General features: G+C 44.6%; 1 protein-coding gene across 2 annotated transcripts in view; it reads right to left on the reverse strand.

Annotated features, from left to right (window-relative positions):
• Positions 1-9695, reverse strand: part of CXADR (CXADR cell adhesion molecule) — a 66641-nt gene extending 56946 nt beyond the window's left edge. For both annotated transcript variants that reach the window (XM_039480459.2, XM_039480458.2), the window contains exon 1: positions 9348-9695. In XM_039480459.2, coding sequence (XP_039336393.1) covers positions 9348-9390 — 43 coding nt within the window. In that variant the 5' untranslated portion in view covers positions 9391-9695. The remainder of the gene's footprint in view (positions 1-9347) is intronic.
• Positions 9696-17496: the final 7801 nt, after the last annotated feature.

A 17496-nucleotide genomic window follows, 5' to 3' on the forward strand; every position in this document is an offset into this window, starting at 1 on the left:
GCTTAATTAAACTCTAATTGGCTAACTTGTTTTGGACACAGAGTTTCACTGTCGCCCAGGATGGAGTACAGTGGTATAATCACAGCACACTGCACCCTTGACTCCTGGGCTCAGGTGATTCTCCTCCCTCAGCCTTCTGAATAGCTGGGACTGTAACAGGCACATGCCACCACACCCCAGCTAATTTTTGTATTTATCTGTAGAGACAAGGTCTTGTTATGTTGCCCAGCCTGGTCTTGAACTCAAGTGATTCTCCTACCTTGGCCTTCTAAAGTGCTGGAATTACAGGCATGCACCACCATTCCTAGCCTCTAACTGGCTCTTCATTGAAAAAAAGAATGGGTGAGGCAATAAGGTGAGGGAAGAAAGACAAGTGGGAAGGCACAGAAGAGATAAATACAGGCCAGGCACAGTGGCTCACACATGTAATCCCAGTACTTCAGGAGGCTGAGATGGGCGGATCACTTGAGGACAGCAGTTTGAGACCAGCCTGGCCAACATGGTAAAACCCCACCTCTACTAAAAATGCAAAAATTAGCCTAGCATGGTGGCATATGCCTATACTTGGCTACTTAGTAGACTAAGCGGGAAAATGCTTGAACCTGGGAGGTGGAGGTTGCAGTGAGCCAAATCTTGACACTGCACTCTAGCCTAGGCAATAGGGCGAGACTGTCAAAAAATAGAAGAGCTCCAAGAGATCACCAAAGCAAACGATGAACTTGGTTCTGGCTTTCTGAATCATGTCACCTCGTCAAGGTGACATTCTTCTATACTCCTCATGCTCCACCATTCGTAACTGCTGCCCCACTGAAGAAATCAAGCAGAAAAAGATAGGAAACCCGAGCTAGAAAATGTTACTTACTCCACTTACCTCCTTATTTCCACGTAGCATTACACTCTTAATAGAAATCAACCGACCGGGCATGGTGGCTCACGCCTGTAATCCCAGCACTTTGGGAGGCTGAGGTGGGTGGATCAGGAGGTCAGGAGTTCAAGACCAGCCTGGCCAACATTGTGAAAACCCATCTTTACTAAAAATACAAAAATTTGCCAGCTGTGGTGGCGCACGCCTATAATCTCAGCTACTCGGGAGGCTGAGGCAGGAGAATCCCTTGAACCCAGAAGGTGGAAGTTGCAGTGAGCCAAGATCATACCACTGCACTCCAGCCTGGGCAACAGAGTGAGATTTTGTCTTGGGGTTGGGGGAGAAAAATCAACCGGCTAAGCGAGGTGGCTCGAGTCTGTAATCCCAGCACTTTGGGATTCCACAAGTAGATCACCTGAGATCAGGAGTTCAAGACCATGCTGGCCAACATGGCAAAACACCATCTCTACTAAAAATAAAAAATAAAAAATAATAGCTGGGCATGGTAATGGATGCCTGTAATCCCAGCTACTCGGGGGGCTGAGGCAAGAGAATTGCTTGAACCCAGAAGGCAGAGGATGCAGTGAGTCGAGATCACACCACTGCACTCCAGCCTGTGACAGAGCAAGACTGTCTCGAAAAAGAAACCAGCCTAAATCCAAACCCAATCAAACAATTATTATTCTAGATTATTAGGTTTTCTTTTCTTTCTTTCTTTCTTTTTCTTTGTGGGGGGATGGAGTTTTCACTCTTGTTGCCCAGGCTGGAGCGCAATGGCATGATCTCGGCTCACCGCAACCTCCCCCTCCCAGTTCAAGTGAGCTGGGATTATAGGCACATGCCACCACGCCCAGCTAATTTTGTATTCACGCCCAGCTAATCTTACTATTTTTAGGAGAGGCGGGGTTTCTCCATGTTGGTCAGGGTGGTCTCAAACTCCCAACCTCAGGTGATCTGCCTGCCTCGGCCTCACAAAGTACCGGGATTACAGGGGTGAGCCACCAGGCCCAGCTTGGTTTGTTTTCTTAAGAAACAGAAGTTAGATGAAAGTAAGATAAAGCCATAAGGTCATTCATGTTAGATAATTTTTAATTGCTTTCTGGGTTACTTTAATAATTATCTTAATAATAAATTTAATAATTATCTTCACATCCACTACTTGCTAGCCACCAAATCAACCAAATCCAAAGTTCCCAGCCTCAATTATTTCCTTTATTTAATGATGGAAAGCATCAACTCTCACCTGCTGATGACTTCTATGACAGATGAAAGGTAGAAAGAAGGGAAGGGGAGAAAACTGGCTGCAAGCAGGAGAACTAAATGTGAGTGGTGACATAAACTCCATTCCCGAACAACTGGCAAAGCTGAAGCAAAGCTGACGTGTGCGGGACACACAGTCCAGCCCTGCTCACTTCTATGATGCAGCTATTCTTAATCTTCAAATGCTCTTTCCCCTCTAGGTCCTTCCCAAGCCTACAAACATGAATTCCTGTCTAGAACACCTGTCCCCATTTATGCAACAAACATGCACTGTGCCATATACTGAGAATACAATGTAAACAGTCCCTGATCTATGAAATGGACAGCCTGGCAAGAGAAAACAGTGACAATACAGGCATGCGTGATAAGGGTTAGAACATGCTGCAGTAAGTAACAGGATGTGCCTGGAGGGCAGGGTAAAGTTCCCCCAATCGGGGGCCAATTATGAAAGCATCTCAACAAGCTGAAGAGATAACTAGATAACCTAGGTTACAAGTAGTGGCTGGAGGGACATAGTGACTTAGAAATTGGATATGAGCAGGTGGGAAAATAGGAAGGGCCAAGTAAGATATTCATATTTTTGCCTGGGCATTTTGGTGGCTGAAAATGCCAATTAACGTGAGAGAGAAGAGTGTGAAACAGAATCAGCTAGAGATGCCTGTGGGAAGTCTGTGTAGAGACGTTAAATGGAGGGTTTGATATGAGTAAAGCTGGAAAAGGGAAACTAGCAATGGACTGGAGGCAAATAAGCAAATAAACAGTAACTGCATAACCTGAGAACCCTTGGCATTTGTGGTACAAGAAGGAAATGGACCACACAAAGGGAAATGAGGAATAGCTGAAGAGCAGGAAGAAACTGTTCAATAGAGCTATTTGTGCTGAGGTTTAAGAGGCTGAAGGTGTGATGTGACCATCAGACCAACTGCAGTTTGGTAGGAGTAGAAGGGGAAGAAAATTAAATTGTAAAGGATGGAAGAATTAGCAGACATGAAGGAAAATAATCAGTTAGCACCTGTGGGCCATTTTTTCCAGAAATCTGGTTAAGAAAGAAAAATAAGGCTGAGTGCCTGTAGTCCCAGCTACTTGAGAGGCTGAGGCAGAAAAATCATCTGAGCCCACTGTACTCCAGCCTGGGCAGAAAGACGGAGACACTGTCTCAAAAAAATTAATAATTTAAAGATTAAAAATAAAGGAAAAGAAGAGATAATGGTAGCGAAAGTCTATAAAGAAGGTAAAATAAGCTCGTTTAAAGTTGATGGAATCCAGATACAATAGATGAGACAACAGAGTGACATCCCTGAGAAGCCAAAAGGTTCGAAGTTCAGGAATCAGCGTTAAGGAGAAATACCATGTTTTATGGAAGAATGATGATGTGGACAAGCTTGTAGGTCTAGACGGAGGGAAGTTAAGAGAGTCATTATCTGCTAGCGTATACCTTCTCCCCTGGGATATGCTACTGCCTTCTGGAATTAAGGCCACGTTTGCAAAGCTTCACTGTCAAACCACCTGCAAATGTTAAGGCCACGTTTGCAAAGCTTCACTGTCAAACCACCTGCAAATGGGAAGTTTATTTTTCACTCTCCACTTATCTGATGCCCATTCCTCTATTAAAATGTTGCTTTACTCTCACCCCTAAGGAACTGTCCTCCCCATGGGAACTTTCTGAATGTTCTCAACAGTCTCCCAATGCTAAAACCCACTAGGCTCACTTTTGCATCAGTCTCTAGGACACCTTCATCCTCTAGGTCTCCTGTATCCTCTATCACTCCTTCTTGCTCCCAGCTGCTTTCCCACGTACTCATTAGAAGTTGATGTTTCCTTTGGGAGGCTGAGGTGAACGGATCATGAGGTCAGGAGATTGAGACAATCCTGGTTAACATGGTGAAACCCCATCTCTATTAAAAATCAGCCGAGCATGGTAACATGCACCTGTAGTCCCAGCTACTAGGGAGGCTCAGGCAGGAGAATCACTTGAATCCAGGAGGCGGAGGTTGCAGTGAGCTGACATGGAACCACTGCACTCCAGCCTCGGTGACAAAGCAAGACTCTGCTCAAAAAAAAAAAAAAAAAAAAAAAAAAAAGAAGTTGATGTTTCCCCTGCCTCACATTTCACCTTCTCTTCTAGTCCCATCTGCATTTCCTCCTTAACCTTACACAGACGCCAACCTATCAGCAGTGAGTTCTCAAGTCTGTATCACCAATGTTTGTCTCTTTCCTGAAATCCAGTCCTTTGTTGAAATCTTCCCACCAGATATATTTTTTTTAACCTCCGTCGTCCTCAGGTACCTCAAATACTACTGTTTAAACTTAAGTTCACTGTCATTCCCGAAAACCTGCTCCTTTTTATTTCCTGTAAGTTAGTGACATCATCATACACTCAAGCCAGAAATCTCTCCAACGTTTTTGTGCCACTCATTCAAGCAACCAGACATCAGGTTCCACTATATCTTCTTCAGAAAAGTTTTCCAGATCAAAGTGGAAGCCCCACACTGTCCTGCTGTGTTTCAACAGGGACTGCGTACGTCCCCCCAGAGGATGCCTGTGTTAGTTCTGGCAGCTCTACCTTCATTGAGAGGTGCTACATGGCTACCATTCAGCGGAATAAACCTCGGTGTATAACCTCACTTCTCGACACTTCCACAGTGTCCTAGTACTGTGGGGTTAGGGTGCATAACCTGACAGACCTGTCAGCTCCCACCAAGCTCTCAGTACACCCTTCAGATCTTTACCACACAAAATGTGGTCAGCAGTGACATCATGTAAACATATATCTATATTTTGAGATGGAGTCTTGCTCTGTCACCAAGGCTGGAGTACAGTAGCACGATCTTGGCTCTCAAAACCTCAACCTCCCAGATTCAAGCAATTCTTCTGCCTCAGCCTCATGAATAGCTGGGATTACAGATGCGCATCACGACTCCTGGCTAATTTTTGTATTTTTAGTAGAGACAGGGTTTTACCATGCTGGCTAGGCTGGGAGCTGAAAATATTTTTAATGTACTAGCAACTACTTGAGAGAGTACTATGATGGATAAGAGAGGCCTTACAGGTTTAAAATCAAGATTGGCTATGGGCTAAACCGTAAGAAAGGCTGACATTTAAAGGACCTATTTTAGAAGGCAGTAAAGGGCAGGTCAACAGGGTGGGAAAGAACCAAAATAGGTGTCAAGGAGCTCCAAAGAGATAAGTCAATTTGGCACATGCACTGCTGTAACCTTTGGCAACTGAAGCAGGAGAAAAAATAGAACAAGGTCAGAGATAAAGCAGAAGCTCAACTTCCTTAGATTAAAAACTGAGTAAGACATGACTAGTGGAATAATTACTATAAGGATCATCTTTACTAGATGAGAAGGAAGAGAGAGATGAACTGAAGAGAGTGTATCATATACACAGGCCTAATGGCAACAAGTTGAAACTTGTAGACATGCGAAAAAGACTTGCTGAATACTAGCTGTCTGCCAGGAGCCACAAGATCATGCAGGGACAGCAACAATGAATACAGGCAATGGCCCTGTCCTCTGATCTAGCGCAATGAGTTAAGTTGGTAATCAATGGAGATCCCACAACAGACAGGATAAGGAGCTTGCCTGAAGGAGAGGCATCTTTTCTTCTGATGGTGATATAAATGCAGGAATGAAATGATTAAGAGGGGAATAGGGAGAGGATAAAGATCACATCTTATCTTTTTTCTTTTTTAATGTAAAGTAAAGGCTACAGGTAAAAGAAAATGATAAGCATCTCACTTTACTCCTCAACAACTCTCAGATAGTAAAGTCCCTATTTGTTTTTTTCTATTTATTTTTCAGACAAAAAATGTGTATATTTATCTATATATAACACATTATTTTGAAATATGTGTGCCTTGTGAAATGGCTAAATCAAGGGAATTAACATATGCATTACCTCACATACTTTTTGTGGTGAGAACATTTAAAATCTACTCAGTGATCTTCAAAAATATAATACATTGATATTAACTACAGTCACCATGTTGGACAATGGATTTAATTTTGTATCCCTTGACCAACATCTACCCAACCCTCCCACCTCCAACTCTCATCACCTGCTCCAGGATCCCCATTCTTGACACGTAAGGCAACAGACACACAGTGAGGCTTGACCACCATCAAATAGCTAACAAGGTGTTGGGAGACCAGACTTTTTTAGTTCTATTCATGTTGGCAATGTGAAGAACACCACCCCAAACCAAGATCCCTAAGTAATGCTGATGCTGCAGGTCCACAGGCCACGTGTCGACCCAAGTCCTGGAAAATCCTAGTATCCTCACAATGCCTCAAAGTATTCACTAAGCCTATGACATTAAGGAGTTAATAATAAAAGCCTGAGGGAGGGAGGGAGGAGAAAAAAAATAAAATAAATAAAAGGCTTGAGTATTTGGCACACAGTCAAACCAACAGTATGTTCTTAATAAATGACAGATGACCAGTGGTAGTAAGAGGAAGTGGCTGCTGTAGAGGCAGAAGAGCAGTGTGATGACAGCACAGATTCAAGAGCAAATCTGTGACCTGGGCAAGTTATATAACCACTCTGTGCCTCCGTTTCTCTATTTGTACAACAGGGATAATTATGATAAACACCCTCTTGGGTTGCTTGGTACATTGAGTACATAGGTACGTAAAGCCCTTAGAACAGTATCTGGCATTTAGTAATTGATCAGGGGTTTAATTTTACTACTACTGCCACTGCATACTACTACTGCTACTATGGATTATTAGTAGTATGACTCACCAGTAGGGAGGCAATAAAAACGCATCAAAAGGAATCCCATCTGCAGCCAGAGTATACCACAAAACTCTTTCCGAGCTAGAGGAGTATCTATCACTGATAGTATAATTTAAATATGAAAGTCTTTTCCTTGTTTTGCTAATGTAGGAGTCAGATCATGTTAACAGTGAACTTGAGTTCGTAACAATGCATTTCTAAGTGGTCAGAAATATCTGAAGAAATAAAGCCATAAAGCCACCCATCAATTAGTTTGACCTGCTTCTTTCTTCTTTTTTTTCTGAGAGTCTTGCTCTGTCGCCCAGGCTGGAGTACAGTGACGAAATCTCGGCTCACTGCAATCATCACCTCCCGGGTTCAAGCAATTCTCTGTCTTAGCTTTCCAATTAGCTGAAATTACAGGCAAATGCCATGACGCTCAGCTAATTTTTGTATTTTAAGTAGAGACAAAGTTTCACTGTGTTGGCCAGGCTGGTCTCGAACTGCTGACCTAAAGTGAACCGCCCAACTCGGCCTCCCAAAGTGCTGGGATTACAGTGTGGGCCACCGAGCCTGGCCTTTTTTTTCCCCTTTTTTGAGACAGGGTCTCACTCTGTCACCCAGGCTGAAGTGTCATGATCAGGGCTCACTGTAGCTTCGACCTACCACGCTCAGGCAATCTTTCCATCTCAGCCTCCCAAGTAGCTGGGACTATGGCAAGCATCACTGCATCTAACTAGTTCTTTTTGAGTTTTGTTTTGTTATTTCTGTAGAAGTGGGATCTTGCCATGTGGCCCGGGCTGGTCTCAACCTCCAAAATTGCTGGGATTACGGCCACCATGCCTGGCCTCAGCTGTTTCTTAAACTGAAAAATTGGAATAGAAATAGTTGTCTTGTTTAGCTGAAGACATTGGGCCTTCGAGTAGATGTTCACTGTACCATAGCGTATATCTTATGAGCACAATGACTCTATGTATCAAAATATTGTGTTTTAGGATTGTGCGTATCAAAGTGAGGCATTCCAAAAAATAAAATAAATCAAATTTTCTAAATATTCCCATAAAAATAGTTCCCCCACATAATTTATCTTCTTCCACTTTTCTGCTTTAGATGTGGGCTAAAACATTTTTCCACCCAGAAAACACAAACACTGTGTTCTCAACTTGAATTTCAGGTCCAGCCTAGACAAAAAATAAAAATAAAAATAAAAAGGTGGGAATGTATTATGTAAGCTGGCCCTTCATCTTCTCCGGAAGCGTTACTTTCGACATATCAGCCAGCCAAGTCTAAACCATATATATCAAAAAGGTGGAGGTAGTGCTATATAGGCTCAGATAGAAGATTAGACTTGTTAATAGAATGCCGATCCCATGAGTAATGCTCACAGCTGTGGCACCCAACAATGGAATTAACATTTCAACAGGAAGCAGAGAGCCACCCCCAACAGAAAGGGCCACCCGATCCCGCTTCAGAGCACTTAACCAAAATAAATAAATAAATAAATAAAATAAATAAATAAATAAAAAGAATTATCCTTCTAGAGGCTACACTAAGTGTGCCCCTAGGATCCTACCTAGGATTTTAAAAAATGAATTATTTGGTTACAAAAAGCGGCAAGTGCTTAATTTGCCAAACAAGATCAGTTGGTTAAAACGCTGACATGGAAACACCAGTTTTTTGAAATGTCAAAAAACGGCATGTAAATGGCATGTAAAAATGCCTCCTAATGGTCCACGCATTTTTACATGCCATTTTCCCCCCTCCCAGAGAAAAGGAGCAGTCGCAATTACCCTGTACAACTCAGTCCGTCTTATCTCCAAAATGAACCGACTCATTACAAACTTAAAAGCGAGGTCACTGAAATTCTCCTTTGCACTTTGCCTCGGGACTTCAGAAACCAATGGTGCATTCTGCAGGCACCCACTTTTGATTTCCCACGGTCTAGTTCACAGTGTGCGTCGGGTTAGCTCTTGCCCGGGCCCGCGGCTTTCAGGAGACTAAGCATGTCCAGGCTGGCGTTCGCTCAGCGCCTCTTTCCTAGAGGTAGCTCGGTCGATCGGAGGTGCGGGGCAGCTCCTGGCCATTAAATAATGGCGTTTCAATTCAGCCTCCCCGCCTGGGCGACTCGACACCTGAAAACTCGCCGCCCAAGGCTTTTGAAATCGGGTAACGCTCGATAGAACCGACACGGAGGCAGACAAGGGAGAGGGCCAGAGTAAAGAAAGGCAAGCCCGCACCGGGGCAGAGAGCTACGGGAGACCTGCGAGGCGCACCTGACGCGCCGCGCCCGAGCCCCTCCGCCGCGGCTCCACCCTGCCAGGCTGGGGCGCCCGGCCCCGCAAAAGCGCCCCTGCGCAATTCTGCCCGCCCCGCCGCCGCCGCAGCAGCGCCCCCAAATTGCGCCCGCCCCCTCCCCCACGCCCCATTGTTCCTGGGTGGCTGCGGGCAGCGAGCGCTCCCAGGCTGGGCGGGGGCTGAGGACCCCAAGGCCCCAACTCACCCGCGACTCCGCACAGGAGCACGAAGCGCAGCAGGAGCGCCATGGTGGCTGCAGTCGGCGGGCGGCGGCTGCAGGTGGGCAGCTCTCGCTCCGGGTCCCAGGCTCCCCGGCCTCGCGCGCTCCCGACTGGCTCGCGGCAGCGGCGGCACCTCTGCACCCTCCGCCCCTCCTCCCCACCCCAGCTCTGCAGGTGAATTCGCGTCACTTCCGGAAGCGGCTCGGGCCGGGCGGCGAGCGCAGGCTTCTCCAGCCGCGCGGGGTTGCCTTGACAACCGAGCGCGGCGCTCCTCGGCCCCCGGGACCCTCCCGGCGCGGAGCTCAGCCTCGCTGCGCGCGGCGTCTGTGGGCGCGGGCGGTAGCCTCCCACGCCGCGAGCCTGCGCCCGGGTCCCGCCTCCATCCCTTAAGCTAAATCAGGGTTTTGCCCGCGGGGGTGGGGCAGCCCGTCTCCCAGATACTGAAATTGCGTTGCCGCCCTCCTTCAAGGCGAGGCGCGGGACACCCGGAGGGGCCGCCGCTAGGGCGGCTCGAGCCTCCGTCCCGCCTGCACCCACCCATGCGCACCCCTGGCGGCGCCACCCGCACCGCCCCTCGTCGTCTGCCCCAGGGGCAGGGTCTCTGACCTCAGGCTATCGGGAAGCGACCTGGGCAGCCCTCTGGGGTTCGCTATCTTAATGAGTCTAGTGGGCTGACTTAAGGCGCAAGAAGGCTTTTCACCATTTCCAGTAAGGATCGAGCCCCTCTGCCGCTACGGATTTGGGAAATACCTGTTTTTTCCCCCTTTGCACATAAAGGCTATCCTAGCCCTGAAGCTGGCTAGTGAGGACGCGTGAGTGAGCTTTGAAAGTGGGTCTCGGCCGGGAGCGGTGGCTCACGCCTGTAATCCAGCTCTTTGGGTGGCCGACTTGCAGTATCATTTCTGCCTCTGGTGCCCACTACATTTGGGTTATTTTGCGGCTTCTTCTCGGCTGCTCTTCCAGATAACGTTTATTTATAACTACATAGAGACTTTGGAGTGTCACGACAGTTCCATATCAGGAGTGAACTGAAGAAGAGAAGCAGTGGGTAAGAGCTTGGGCTGCGGAGTGGGGCATTAACTGGTCAGGTTTCATAGAAGTGGCACCTACCGGACAGTGCGGTGGCTCCCGCCTGTAATCCCAGCACTTTGGGAGGCCGAGGCAGGTGGATCACGAGTTCAGGGGATCCAGACCATCCTGGCTAACATGGTGAAACCCAGAAAATACAAAAAATAAAAAATAAAATAAAAATAAATTTTAAAAAAAGCCGGGCATTGTAACACGCGCCTCTAGTCCCAGCTACTCGGGAGGCTGAGGCAGGAGAATCGTTTGAACCCGGGAGGCGAAGGTTGCAGTGAACCGAGATCGCACCACTGCACTCCAGCCTGGGCGACAGAGTAAGACTCCGTTCCTCCCCCCCGCCCCCCAAAAAAGAAACAGCTTCTGCCTCGAGGTTGCTATGAAACTTAAATGAGATAATGCACAAAAAATACTGGCACCTGCCTGGCATATAGTTTTAATTAGCTTCCATTTACTGAGTTCCTGCTTACAAGGTTCCTGCTTAGGTAGTCTATCAGGTTATGTAGTCTGTCAACTTATACAGTAAGTTCCTGCTTACTATCTAGACTAAGCAAGAACCTGTAAGCAGAATTTAGTAAGTGGAAGCTAATAAAACTAATACTGGAAAACTTCTATGCATTGAACCAGAGAAGAGAAACGGCAAAGAAATCAGTTATCAGGAAGACCAAAATTGCGCAACTGCAATGTAGCCTGGTGAGTTGGAATTCTGGCTGCATATTATAATTACTTGGAGAACGTTTTAAAAATACTAGTGCCTGAGCATTACTTCTGTGATTCTAATTTAACTTGATTTGAGTGGAATCTTGCTTTATGGCAGCTTAAATGACAGATGATCAGTGGTAGTGAGAGGAAGTGGCTTTGCAAAATGATCATTCTAATGTTCTATATGATCTGATTCTAAAGTTCTGCCAAAGCTTTTGCAACCTATTAAGAGTTCAATACAGACGGAGGACAACATGAGTAACGGCTGGGGACTTCCTATTTGAGCAAACAGGAATTCTATTGGATATAATTGCGTGTAAACAATATTTTAAATTTCTACTCACCACATTATACTTAATGAAATCAAGGAGAAAAGAGCAAGTATTGAAGTTATTCATTTGTTTAACACTGTTCTATAAGAACTTTTCTTAGTGTTCACTGCTCCTTTAAGGTAGCACGCATTTGTTACAAAGTTAACTACCCTTAGCAATTTCTGCAATAGAATAAAACCCATGCTTTAAGAATTATTTCAAACACTAGAGTAAATCTTAGAAATTACTCAAAAGGTTCAAGTCAGCAACAGTGTGTTAAAATTAAAAAAAGGAAAAGAAAAAAGACGTGCATGGTGGCCCAGAATGTTGGGAGGCTGCGGTGGACAATCGCCTGAACCCAGGAGTTCGAGACCAGCCTGGGAAACATGGCAAGACCACATCTCTACTAAAAAAAATGAGTGGATGTGGTGGCGCGTCCCAGCTACTCCGGAGGCGGAGGTGAGAGGACAAATACCCAATATTAATTTTGTTAACTTCCACTTACTATGAGCAGGAACCCCGTAAGCAGGATCTCAGTAAGAGGAGCTAATAAAGTGAGCCCAGGAGTCTGAGGTTGAGGAGAGCCATGATCATGTCCCTGCGCTCCAGCATGGGCGATTAGAGCCAGACCCTGTTTCGGAAAGTAAGAAGAGGGAGAGGAGGAGGAATTAACCTAAAAGGATTTTCCTGGTATTTTTTCTTATATTCATAGCTTTTGCCTCCTTCTGTGTTAGGCATTTGCAGACCTGTTAATTACTTTCCTTGTTCTAAATACTTCTATAAGGATGAAAAAGCACATTTTTTTTTTTTTTTTTTTTTTTTTTGAGATGGAGTTTCGCTCTTGTTACCCAGGCTGGAGTGCAATGGCACGATCTCGGCTCACCGCAACCTCCGCCTCCTGGGTTCAAGCAATTCTCCTGCCTCAGCCTCCTGAGTAGCTGGGATGACAGGCACGTGCCACCATGCCCAGCTAATTTTTTGTATCTTTAGTAGAGACGGGGTTTCACCATGTTGACCAGGATGGTCTCGATCTCTTGACCTCGTGATCCACCCGCCTCAGCCTCCCAAAGTGCTGGGATTACAGGCTTGAGCCACCGCGCCCGGCAAAAGCACATTTTTTTTTTTTGTCTTCCTCACTCCTGAAAGCACATAGTAGGTTCTCAAGTGTTTCTCAAGCTGAGTCAAATGCTTATTTTATGTGGCAATATGTTAATGAAATTTAAATATCGGTGCAATAACAAATCATTACACCTTAAATAGATCTTTTCAGAATATATCTTTTTGTTTGATTTTTGAGGCAAAATCTCGCTCTGTCACCCAGGCTGGGGTGCAGTGGAGCAATCTCCACTTACTGCAACTACCACCTCCCAGGTTCAGGCGAGTCTCCTGCCTCCTTCTTCTGAGTAGCTGGAATTACAAGTACTTGCCACCAGGCCCGGCTAATTTTTCTATTTTTAGTAGAGGCGGGGTTTCACCATTTTGGCCAGGATGGTCTCAATCTCCTAACCTCATGATCCTCCTGCTGCAGACTCCCACAGTGCTGGAATTACAGGCGTGAGCTACTGTGCCTGGCCCAGAATGTGTTTTTTAAAATGTAAGTTTTACAAGCTTAATTTTTTCTGCTTTTTTAGATCACTGAACACAGATTTTTTTAAATGTACCTACCATTCTAAGATTTAAATAATCTTGAAAGAGACAATCTATCTTATTTGGGGAACCATTGTTCTTTAAAAAGTTACATGAAGTCATTTTTAGACTTTGGTTTGTGACTAAATTATTTCATAAACAGTAGGTAAAATTATGCAGTTACGTGAAATATATTAAAGACACCTTAAAATGCATTTGTGGTTGTTGTCAGCTTGGAAATTATGTTTTCTGGAAGCTATAATAAGATAATCTCATTTATTTTGGAACATATAAATTATTCTTTTGTGTCTTCAAACCAAGCAAAGAAATAGTGCACAGCCGTTACGTAAATGCCCTGTCTTAGTAAAAAGCACCAAGCACTCCACATTATATAGCCTCTAAACCAGCTTAAAGGTGATGATCCCTGGTCCATCAAGAGGGTAATAATTACAGATACACAAATAACTGTGGTTAATAAAGCATCCATCCTTGCAAAAATGTCTCAGCACTAATGGATTTACCAACACACCCACAGATTATTTAAATCCTACAATCCCATTCATTCAAAGGTTAATTTATACTTAAGAATTAAAGGATTTTCACCTCTTCTCAGCTTGAAATATGAAGACATGTGAATCAAGAAACTTCCTATTACATGTGACACTGCTAATTTTTATGTTTTCTGAAAAATGATACTATTCTTAAGAAATGAAGGTTTCCTTCTAGTGTGTTCTATTTACATTAGCAGGAACATTAGCTTTATGGGTCAATACCATCCAAAAGTTACCTATTTACCCCTAAGCAATGAATGTATAAATATATACCTTTTAGTTTTATGCCATGTATATTATAAGTCAGGCTAGGTGTGATGGTTCTCCCCTGTAATCCCAGCACTTTGGGAGGCCAAGGTGGGTGGATCACTTGAGCCCAAGAGTGCAAGACCAGCCTTGGCAATATGGAGAAACCCCATCAGTACAAAAATTAGCCGGGCATAGTGGCACAAGCCTGTAGTCCCAGCTACTTGGGAGGCTGAGGTGGGAGGATTCCTTGAGACCAGGAGGTTGAGGCTGCAGCGAGCTGAAATCGTGCCACTGTACTCCAGCCTGGGTGACAAAGTGAGACCCTGTCTCAAAATAAGTAAATCAACCCTTGGCCAGTCACCTCAAAATTTTTTTTTTTTTTTTTTTTTTTTTTTTTGAGACAGAGTTTTGCTCTTGTTACCCAGGCTGGAGTGCAATGGCGCGATCTCGGCTCACCGCAACCTCCGCCTCCTGGGTTCAGGCAATTCTCCTGCCTCAGCCTCCTGAGTAACTGGGATTACAGGCACGTGCCACCATGCCCAGCTAATTTTTTGTATTTTTAGTAGAGACGGGGTTTCACCATGTTGACCAGGATGGTCTTGATCTCTCGACCTCGTGATCCACCCACCTCGGCCTCCCAGAGTGCTGGGATTACAGGCTTGAGCCACCGCGCCCGGCCCAAATTTTTTTAAATTTATTTTATGAGACAGAGGTCTTGCTGTGTTTCCCAAGCTCATCTTCAATTACTGGCCTCAAGGGATCCTCCTGCCTCTGCCTCCCAAGTAGCTGGGATTATAGGCATTAGTCACTGTCGGGCCAGAATTTTTTTTTAGATTCCTAATGCAGATTCCAAAAATAAATATATAAAAGCAATACATGTATATAATACAGACAAACATTGATGATTTTATTGATGGGCTTTTAAAATATTATCCAAAGGCTAGAGGTGGTGGGTCACACTTGTAATCCCAGTGCTTTGGGAATCAGAGGCAGGAGAATTGCTTGAGCACAGGTGTTTGAAGTTGCATTGCAGCCACCACTGCCTCCAGACTGGGCCACAAAGAGACTCTGTCTCTAAAAACATGCAATAAAAAGAAGAAACTGTTGCTTTCAGTTGCTTACTTCTCTTTGTTTTGGTCTCTTCATGCTGGTTTAGTTTCTTCCAGTGTCTGGTAATTCCTGGTTTTCTGTTCAAAGGTTAAAATAGAGCAGAAAAAAAAAAAAAAAAAAAAAGATAGTAGAGAAAAAAAAGTCTGTGCCTGTAGTTGATGCTTTTTTATTGTGCTCTCAGATTGAGTCAAATTGGTAACGACAATAAAATTACTTTTAGAAAGGACCGCTAATCGTCAACACTTAATGTAGACATAGGGTGGTCAGCTTTCTGGGAGGATGGCTGGAAGAGGACTGGAGGCATCAACTTTAGCAAATGAATTTTCATTTAATCCCTCTGTAGTATTCACATCCTAGACCTCCTTTATGTTCCTTCTTCCAAAGACTCTCTTTTTACTAACTCCATAGAATAAGCGTACAGTCTTATGCCAGAGTACACGGGGGCAATGATGGGTTCTCAGTGTTGAACTTTTTTTCCTTTTTTTTAAAAAAAAAAAAAAAAAAAAACAAGGCCTTTCTCTGTTGCACAAGCTGGAGTGCAGTGGAGCAAACAGAGCTCACTGCGGTTTCAACCTTCTGGGCTCGAGTGATCCTCCCACCTCAGCCTTCCAGGTAGCTGGGACTACAGGTACCTACCACCTGGCTATTTTTTTTTTTTTTTGGAAACGGAGTTTTGCTCTTGTTGCTTGCCCAGGCTGGAGTGCAATGGGGTGATCTCGGCCACCACAACCTCCGCCTCCCAGGTTCAAGCAATTCTCCTGCCTCAGCCTCCCAAGTAGCTGGGACTGTAGGTGTGGGCCACCAGGCCCAGCTAATTTTTGTATATTTAGTAGAGACAGGGTTTCACCATGTTGACTAGGATGGTCTCGATCTCTTGACCACGTGATCCGCCCGCCTCAGCCTCCCAAAGTGCTAGGATTACAGGCGTGAGCCACTGTGCCCTGCTTTCTTCTGATTTTAAAAGAAATTAAAACATTTTCATGGGCCCTGGGTTTTGCATGTCCCACCCTCCCTCCGTCTGTACTGTAAGCTGTATTGGTGAAAGGAAAGAAAAGGAGTGAACTACCGGGTGCAGTGGCTCACGCCTGTAATTCCAGCACTTTGGGAGGCTGAGGTAGGCGGATCACCTGAGGTCAGGAGTTTGAGACCAGCCTGACCAACATGGTGAAACCTCGTCTCTACTAAAAGTACAAAACTTAGCCAGGCATGGTGGGGCATACCTCTAATCCCAATTACTCAGGAGGCTGAGGCAGGAGAATTGTTTGAACCTGGGAGGCAGAAGTTGCAGTCCACCAAGATCGCACCACTGCACTCCAGCCTGGGTGACAGAGCAAGACTCTGTCTTTAAAAAAAAAAAAAAAAAAGGAAAAAGAATGAACGTATATAAATTTTTGTTCCATCCCCGTTTCCATGTCCCTCTTTTGCCAAAGTTCCCATTCTTATAGTATCCTCATCTCTAGTCCTTTTTCTTTACTTTCCTTCTTACGCCGAAACAGTTCACTAAGTACCAAATCTGCCCTGTACTAAAAATAAGAAAAAGACAAGATGTTTACCCAGGAATAAAAGTCTATTGCTTGTTTTTGTTTGTTTGTTTGTTTTTGAGACACAGTCTTGCTCTGTCGCCAGGCGCCAGGCTGGAGTACAGTGGTGCAATCTTGGCTCACTGCAATCTCCGCCTCCTGGGTTCAAGCAATTCTACTAGCTGGGAGTACAGGCGCACACCACCGTGCCCAACTAATTTTTGTATTTTTTTTTTTTAAGTAGAGATGGGCTTTCACCATGTTGGCCGGGATGGTCTCGATCTCTTGACCTCGTGATCTGCCCGCCTCGGGCTCCCAAAGTGCTGGGATTATAGGCGTGAGCCACCGCGCTCAGCCAGTTTTTTTTGTTTTGTTTTGTTTTTGTTTTTTTTTAAATGAATGAGAGGTTCTTATGTTGCTCAGGCTGGCCTCGAACACATAGCCTTACCTCCTGAAGGACCAAGATGACTGGCCTGAGCCACTGTGGCTTCCGTATTTCTTGTTTTATTTAAGCTTTTCTTCATCTTTGTGATCATGTTTGTATTTTGTCATACAGACGCTTTTGGTTGTGTGTTTGAATAAAAGGAAAGAAGACTAGCAGAATAGCGACTAATTTGTATTCTTTTTTGGAGAGTTTACACTAACTTTGGTGGTGTACTTTAGGAAAAAAAAATCAAAGCAATAATTATAATGGTTGGTGTTTGTGACATACACAGCAACAGGGAATTTTGAGATTAGATGATTCAATGTTTGTATAGTGCTTTGGGCATTATAGATCAAAGATTCTGGGCTTAACCCAATGTTAAACCCATTTAATTTATACCCAGATTATAAATTTAAGTATTACAGAAGTGGATGGTGCCTCATAAACTTTATGTCTTGCTGGTTTGTTTTTGGCTGGAGACAGCTTTTTGTCTGATAGATAATAACAATGCTTTATGTTTATAGGCAGTGTAACATCTTTCATCCAAGGGGTTCAAAGAA

This window comes from Saimiri boliviensis, chromosome 18 (genome assembly GCF_048565385.1).
Source record: "Saimiri boliviensis isolate mSaiBol1 chromosome 18, mSaiBol1.pri, whole genome shotgun sequence".
In the NCBI taxonomy this organism is placed as follows: Eukaryota; Metazoa; Chordata; class Mammalia; order Primates; family Cebidae; genus Saimiri; species Saimiri boliviensis.